At 37.6% G+C, this 8,422-nt stretch overlaps 1 protein-coding gene across 1 annotated transcript in view; it reads left to right on the top strand.

Moving 5' to 3' along the window:
• The first annotated feature begins 4,059 nt into the window (after positions 1 to 4,059).
• LOC103197837 (cytohesin 1 interacting protein) overlaps positions 4,060 to 8,422 on the top strand; it is a 43,871-nt gene continuing 39,508 nt past the window's right edge. Inside the window, exon 1 of the mRNA XM_007941815.2 lies at positions 4,060 to 4,233. Within this exon, the coding sequence (XP_007940006.1) occupies positions 4,060 to 4,233 (174 nt within the window). The remainder of the gene's footprint in view (positions 4,234 to 8,422) is intronic.

Raw genomic sequence — 8,422 nt, 5'->3', positions numbered from 1 at the left:
CATTGTACTTCAGGGAAGATCCTGCAGTGTTCTTTCTGACAATGAATGTGATTCCATTCCTCTTTAATTTGGCCTAGTAGACCATATGCTTGAAAATGGTGATACTAATCCATTTCAGCTTACTAATATCTAGGATCTCTATCTTCAACAATTCCATTTCATTTTTAACAACTTTTAATTTTCCTAAGTTCTTACTTTATACATTCCACATTTTGATTATTAATGGATGTTCTGAATATCAATGGATGCTGAGTATCACATAATAGAATTTTGCAAGACCAATGACCTATTCATTGGAAATACCTATCTTCAACAATATAAACAGTTACTACATGCATGGACCTCACCAGATGGAATACACAGGAACTAAATAGACTGCAACTCTGTACGGAGACGATAGAGAAGCTCAATATCATCAGTCAGAAGACCAGAGTGGACTGTAGAACACACCATCAATTGGTCATGTGCAAGTTCAAGTCGAAGCTGAAGAAAATTAAAACAAGTCCATGAGAGCCAAAGTACAACCTTGAGTATATTCAACCCAAATTTAGACACCATCTCAAGAACAGATTTGACACATTGAACACTAATGACCAAAGACCAGTCACATTGTGGAATGACATCAAGTACATCATACATAAAGAAAACAAAAGGTCATTAAAAAGACATGAAAGTGAGAAAAGACAATAATGAATGTCAGAAGAAACTGTGAAATTTGCTCTTGAATGGAGAGTAGCTAACGCAAATGGAAGAAATGATGAGATGAAAGAGCCAAAGAGAAGATTCCCATGGGTGCTTGAGAAGACAAAGTAAGGTCTATAGTGAAATGTGCAAAGTCCTGGAGTTAGAAAACCAAAAGGGAAGAGCATGCTTGGCATTTCTCTAGCTGAAAAAATTGAAGAAAGAATTCAAGCCTTGAGTTGCAATATTGAAGTAGTCTTTATGCAAAATATTGCATGACACAGGAGGCATCAAAAGAAGATCAAAGAAGTACACAGAGTCACTGCACCAAAAAGAATTGATTGACATTCAGCTATTTCAGGAAGTAGCATGTGATCAACAACTGGTAGTTTTGAAGGAAGAAGTCTAAGCTGCACTGAAACCATTGGCAAAAGACAATGCTCCAGGGATTGATGCAATACCAATTGAGATGTTTCAACAAATGGATGCTGTGCTGGAAGCATGCATTCATCTGTATCAAGAAAATGAGATTTGGAAGGCAGCTACTTGGTCAACCAAATGGAAGAGATCCTTATTTGTGCCTGTTCCAAAGAAAGGTGATCCAATAAAATGTGGAAATTATTGAACAATACAATCTATATCACACACAAATAAAATTTTTTTGAAGATCATTCAAAAACGGTTGCACCAGGACATCAACAGGAAACTCCCAGAAACTGAAGTTGGATTCAGAAGCAGATATGGAATGAGGAATATCATTGCTGATATCAGATGGATCTTGGCTGAATGCAGAGAATTCCAGAAAGTTGTTTAGTTGTGTTTTATTGACTATATGAAGACATTCAACTATGCAAAACACTCAACTTAATGTTGGATTATAACAAATTATCGGTAACATTGTGAAGAAGGAGAATTCCAGACCCCTTAATTGTGCTGATGTGGAACCTGTGCATACACCTTTGAGAAGAACAAGGGAATGCTGGATGGTTGAAGATCAGGAAAGGTTTACTTCAGCGTTGTACCCTTTCACTATACTTAGTCAATCTGTTTGCTGAGCAAATAATCTGAGGAGTTGGACTATATGAAGAACATGGCAACAAGATTGGAAGAAGACTAATTAACAACTTGAGATATGTAGATGACACATCCTTGCTTGCTGAAAGGGAGGAGGACTTGAAGCATTTATTGGTGAAATTATAGTCTTAATTATGGATTACACCTCAATATAAAGAAAAAAAATCTTCACAACAGGATTAGTAAGTGACATCATGATAAATGGAGAAAATATTGAAATTATCAAGGATTTCACTTTACTTGGAACCACAATCCCCTGGAAGCAGTCAGGAGATGAAACAATGTATTGCACTGGGTAAATCTGCTGTAAAAATGTTAAAAAGCAAAGATGGCATGTTGAGGACTAAGGTGCACCTGATCCAAGTCATGGTTTTTTAATCATCTCATATGAGTGTGAAAGCTGGGCAATGAAGAAAGAAGACTGAAGAGGAATTGATGTATTTGAATTATGGTGTTGGCAAAGAATATTAAATATACCATGGAGTGGCAGAAGAACGGACAAATCTTTCTTGGAAGAAGTATACCCATGATGCTTCTTAGAAGTGAGGATGGAGAAACTTTGTCTCACGTACTTTGGACATTTTACCAGGATGGATCAGTCCCTGGAGAAAGACTTCATGCTTTGTAAAGTAGAAGGTCAGCGAGAAAGAGGAAGACCCTCAAGGAGATAGATTAACACTGTGGCTGCTACAATGGGCTCAAACCTAGCGATGATTATGATGATGGTTCAGGACCAAGCAGTGTTTTGTTCCGTTGTGTACAGGGTTGCTATGAGTAGTAACTGACTGAACAACACCTAAGACAACCACGCATCTGTGTATGTGTGTACGTATGTATGTATCATCATCATCTATCTGTTCTTAACGCATGAGTGCATTTATAATAGATGTATTCTGTCATTGCTAAAATCTCTACCACTCATTTTTGTCTTACACATTTATATTCATTTATGTTACCTACCTGGTCCCTGTAGTATTGCAGTTCCTGATTTAGATATTTATGTTTTTGGAGACATGCATTTGCTTAAGTCTAAATGAATGCTAGTAGTGAGTCATGCTATGATAGGATTTTAAATATTTCTGTGTTGGCACCATCTCCTAAAGAATTGTTAACTCGGAAGACTTTACTATTTACGTTTGGCAAGCTGTGCTTGAGCTTAATTCACCTTGACTGCTAATGTACTCGCATTCCATTTTAGTTCAAAGATTTTCCAACTCTTTTAAATTCTACTGCTGACCTTCAAAATGATTCTGAATATCACATTTGACCTTTTGTGCTATAGAAACTTTCTCATTTTATTTTGATTCTTCCTTCTTCTGGCCTCCTCTGCCCCTCCCCTGAAACCAGTTCTTTCAAAACAACCTGCTTCCCTCACTCCCTACACACAAAAAGTACCTATGTGCCAAATCTGTAAACTTGAGGACTTTGTGTGTCCTTAACCTGTATGCCCATATAGGACCAATTGGAAACATCCCGTGCCACTTTGGTTTGCCTGTTAGCTTCCTGCCAACTCTGCTCTTCTTCCAAGATCACTTGCCGTTGCTACAGCAAAGTCCATTGTAGGATATGGTCAATTTTATGTCCTAAATGTTCTGCCTTTCCCTTCCCATGGTATCTTGTTACGGTGATGGATAATTTTGGTCAGGACAAAGTAGTGGAAGGACACGATAAGAATGCTGAATGATTACCACCCAAGTGGCAGATATAACGTCTCTTTGATGAACATTAATGAGCTAGGGTGTGCTTCAGGGAAGGTACATTACAAGGACTTCCTAAGAGAACATTATGACCAGAACCTGTAATTCTTGCTTATATCCATAAGAACTGAATGTCTGTACATTCTAACATTTGCATTGCACTACTAATATTAAGTAAGAGAATAGATGGGAAACAAATAGCAGAACTTTAAGGAAGAAAGTTTTTCTTTCTTCCTTAAAAAAAAAAAAAAAAAAGACAGATGATGTTTTGAACACAGCTTTTCATAGAACATGAAAGCCTAAGAGTTCTGGCTGTTTGAAGAGGGCAAAAAACAAAACAAAACGAAAAACTGATTTTCTTTCATTGTTTAAACTAACTTTAGATTCTCCCAGGGGATTGAAGAAAAAAAAATTTTTTTTTTTTTTTTGAGAAACGGGAGTGAACTGAAAGATAGAGTTTGTGTAACAAGTACCTCAAACCACAGAAGTCACATGGGCTTTGCTACTTTTGATTACTTGTCAGAGGGTTATACTTTTAGCTTCCCCCATCCTGCCAGGTCACTCAACCATGTGCTAGCTGGTTATGTGCTAGCTATCTTTATTCACAATGTCTTTACAGAAGCTCATGCAACAGAGCAGCAATGGCAATGTGGTGGACTACTGTGCTGGTCCAGCCTACAGCTCTTATTCCACACTCACAGGCAGCCTCCCGATGGATGATAACAGAAGGATTCAAATGCTGGCAGACACCGTGGCCACTTTGCCTCGGGGACGAAAGCAGGTATGATGGCTATTTTGTACACTCAGAGTGCCTTGTTCTCTTGAGAGCAGAGTGTTATGTTTCTCTGACTTCGTGTTAAAAATCTTATTGTAGACACTTTGGAATTAGTAACTAAGAGTAGGGAGAAGAGGAGTGCAGAGAGCTGGTGGACCAGTCCAAAGAACTGAGACCATATAAAATGATGTTTTACCAGGAAAAACTTAAAAGTAGATTGTTTCTCTCATTTAAAGAGGTGTTAAGGTAAAATGAAAATCACTGAGTACATTAAACTTGAAGGTGGCTTATGTAGACCCAACCAGTATGAGAATTGTTGGTCTTTTTTCCCTTCATGTCTCCCGTTGACAATTTCTCTCAGATCTTCACTCCCAGTCCTTAGTAATTAGTCATTTCAGTTCATAATCAAGTGAGGATACTTTTTCTTGAGGATAAGTTTTCTTGGCTAAGGAAGTTATCTTTAGCTCTGGGGTGCTGCTGCATGTCTCATGCTATTAGGAATTAGGACTTTCCTTAGATGAGAGAAACACTACATACAGCCTAGCAAGCGCTAGGTTGACAATGAGCTTGGCCATTTACTAACAGAGGACCTTGAACCAGTTATTTCACTTGTATCAAGTGAAAACTGTAACAAATCAATTTTCTTTTTTTTTCTAAAATGAAGATAATAATAGAATTACCCGTTTTGGGTCTCTATAGTGACTGACATGTAGTATGTGCCCAGGAAAGTCTACATTGTGTGATAATTTTTACTGAAAGGATGAGAAATCATTTGGCAAAATAAATATATGTCCAACTAAATTTGTATTGCATTTATTTTTTTGTTCTCCAACTTAAAATATGCAAAAAACTACATTTTAAAGTAAAAACATCTTTTCTTGTTTTGGTTATATAACTTGCTAAAATGCCCCAAGTGCATATTTAAATTCAGATACAGCACTTGTAGAGAAAATATTTAGAATTACTTTAAATAATAATTTTTTTCCCCTTAAATTCTGCATATACATCTTGTGCTCTCTTTAAGTCCTAATTTCAGGACTAAAAAGTTACAACAGGATGTGAGAGTCATGATCTTTTGTGGTGATGTGCGTTACCTGATTCTTTGGTGTTTTTCATAATAGAAGTAAGGACTTAATCCACTATGGTTTAGATTATCTATCTTTTTCTATCCAGAGTGCTTTCATGATATTAGTGATAATCATGTTATCATATATATGATAATCAAAATTAATGATAATGTAATGATGAGTCGGGGCCGACTCGACGGCAAATAACAACAACAACAACAAATGATGAATATTTCTGTAAATTTACAATCTGTCTGAAAATAAATCAGCTGTGTGAAGTATCAAAATATTTATTCAGTTTTCAGATATACAACAATCAGGTATTCTTTCTGTTATGAAACTACCAGACAAATATAGTTGATTAGGTTAGGCTATGATTTCATTCTTTTGCAGAATTTTTACTGCTGAAGATAGCAATTTTTGTATTAGTGTGGGAACTTTTTATTCCCTGCAACTTCATTCATTTTATCTAAAATGCCTGGCATTTCAATGCAACAGATAGTTTCTAAGCACCCGCTAGGAGATGGATTATGCTAAGTACAAGGGGTACAAAGTTGAGAAGAGCACCTTTCCCTCCCTTACAGGTTTTAGAGTTCATTGGTAGAAACAATGGGCATTATACAAAGTGAAACAAAGTGAATCCAAGTACATGTGTCTGAATGTAACCTTGAAGAATAGATATACCAAATATTGAAGGGTATTGCAGAGCAAGGGAATAATTTTAATGCTGAGGCATTAAATAAAGTCCTGAGGACTTTAGGGCATGCTTGGGTAACAGCACATTATTTAAAGTGTATCAGAAGAATCCAGTAGGTGTCTGAGTGGGAGGTTGGTGGGAGGCCACAGAACTAGGCTGCTTTAGAGAACACTTGAATGATTTCCCTGAGGAAGCAGTAATTTGACCCACACCTAAGCACCTGCTAGGTAGCCACTGGAATTTTGGAGCATTGGAGGGATTAAGGAACCTTATTCTAAAAATGTGGTATGTTGATAAGTGGGTGGAGACTAGTGGTGAGAGAGCACTGTTGGAATAGTTGGGGAAAGAGGCGATGTGAGAATGGACACATCAAAAGACTCATATAAAAGGCAAAGAACACAAGGAATCACATATACGTGGTTTTAAACTTGAGAGAGTATAGCATGAACTGAGAAAAGACAATTAGTATAAGAGGCTGGTTATAAGAGAAAGATAATGAGAGGGAATTAGGCATATGCAATATATGCACATACACATATACATACTGTCATGGATCAAAATGTGTTCCCCAAAAACATGTGTCAACTTGGCTAGTCCATAATTCCCAGTATAGTGTGATCATTCTCCATTTGTGCTATGTTGTAAATCCTAACCTCTGTCTGTGGTTAATGAAGCAGGTTGTTGTTATTATGTGGCATTGAGTCAGACCCGACTCATAGTGACCCCTCCTTGGGTTTCTGAGGTGGTATCACTATGGAAATAGATTGCCCAACTTTCCTTCCTAGGAGTGGCTGGTGGGTTTGAACCGACAGCCTTCTGGTTAGCAGTCAAGTGCCTTAGGCACTATGCTTCCAGAGCTCCTAATGAAGTAGGAGTAGATTTGTTAAAGAGGATTAGGCTATGTTTGTTATGCTAATGAGGCAGGATTAGGGTGGGATGCATCACTCTTAAGTCATTACCCTTACTCAAGTCACAGCCCTGAGCCAGTGTAAGAGCAGTTTTCCTGGGGAGCAGCCTACATATTTTATCTATAAGAGATAAAAGGAGAAAGAAGCTAGTAGAGAGTGAGAGACCTTGGTACCACCAAGAAAGAAGAGCTAGGAGGAGAGTCAATCTTTAGGCCCAGGGTCCCAGTGCTGAGAACCTCCTAGACCTAGGGGAAGATTGATGCCAAGATATATGGAAATCTCCAAGAAATGTCTGGCCAACAGTTGTTGGAAAGAGACAAAGCCCTTTCACCAGAGCCCACAGACGGAAAAGCCTTGCCCTAGAGCTGGGACCCTGAATTTGGACTTCTCTCTTCCTAACATGTGAGAGAATGAGTTTCTATTTGTTAATTCCATTGATTTGTGGTGTTTTTCTTATGCAGCACTAGATAACTAAGATACATGCATGACTCTACACCAATTAATTTAACCATTGCTCTGATAGTTGCTGTGTCTTCTCTGGCCCCTTTAAACATCTTTCCAAGGGTAAATTCCCTCACTCAAACAATTTTTTTTTACTGTTTTATTGTTAAATAAGCAAAACAAAATCTCTTGTACACGATACTTCTCATTCTGTACAATTATCATCAATGAAATTTAATGCAAATTTATCCCAAGATCTGAGATTTTCCCAAAATGAATGTCGTTTCCTTTAGCTGATATTTAGAGTACGCTCATCCATTGGGCACTGACTGAACAAAATTTCTGTGAAGCTATCAAATGAACAGGTGTGTTCTCTACCCACTGTTATTTTCAACACTTTCAGAGTTGACGTCAACAATTCATACTTCTCGTTATTGCTGGCTTTGGTTTCTGCAAAGCTGTATCTGGTTACCCTGTAGTTTCAGATTAGGCTTCGGATTCATTTGAGTGTTTACACTCAGCCTTGTTTAAAAATAGGTTTCTGTGTGTGCATATTATCTCAATACCTGTATTTGTCAGAGGTGTCAGACACCCCAGCACGGCTCTTACTTCTGAACGTAGTTTCAATTTCCTGCAATGAAAAATCCTGTAGGAAAGAGAGAAGAGGAAATAAGATAAATAGCCTTTATAAATGTGGAAATGCCAATGAATATCACCCTTTCTCCTAAGGGTGATAGTTTGCTTTGGAAGGCAGTTTTCACCAAGAGCTGTTTGTACTGAGAACCAGGACCTGACAAACAGGCCAGAAGCTTGAATGTACCTTAGTGGTACCACAAACTGACCATCTTTGCCTAATTTTCTTTCAGGTTCTCAAAACATTTCTAAACGCGCAGCTTCTGATAGCACTTAAAAGTTCAGATACAGACTAAACTCTCTAACATGTCTTTTTCTGGGATGAGTTCTGTCCTTCAGACTCCCAAGTGTTCCTAGCTACATGAAATAGTTTTGATAATTTAAATGAATACTTTTAGCTAGAAAACTGTATTAGTTTCATTACAAAAGAATTTGAAAAGTCTTCTTTA

This window comes from Orycteropus afer, unplaced genomic scaffold (assembly GCF_000298275.1).
Source record: "Orycteropus afer afer isolate SDZICR_OR568_19922 unplaced genomic scaffold, OryAfe1.0 scaffold00084, whole genome shotgun sequence".
Lineage (NCBI taxonomy): Eukaryota > Metazoa > Chordata > Mammalia > Tubulidentata > Orycteropodidae > Orycteropus > Orycteropus afer.
This window is presented reverse-complemented; position numbering and strand designations above follow the sequence as displayed.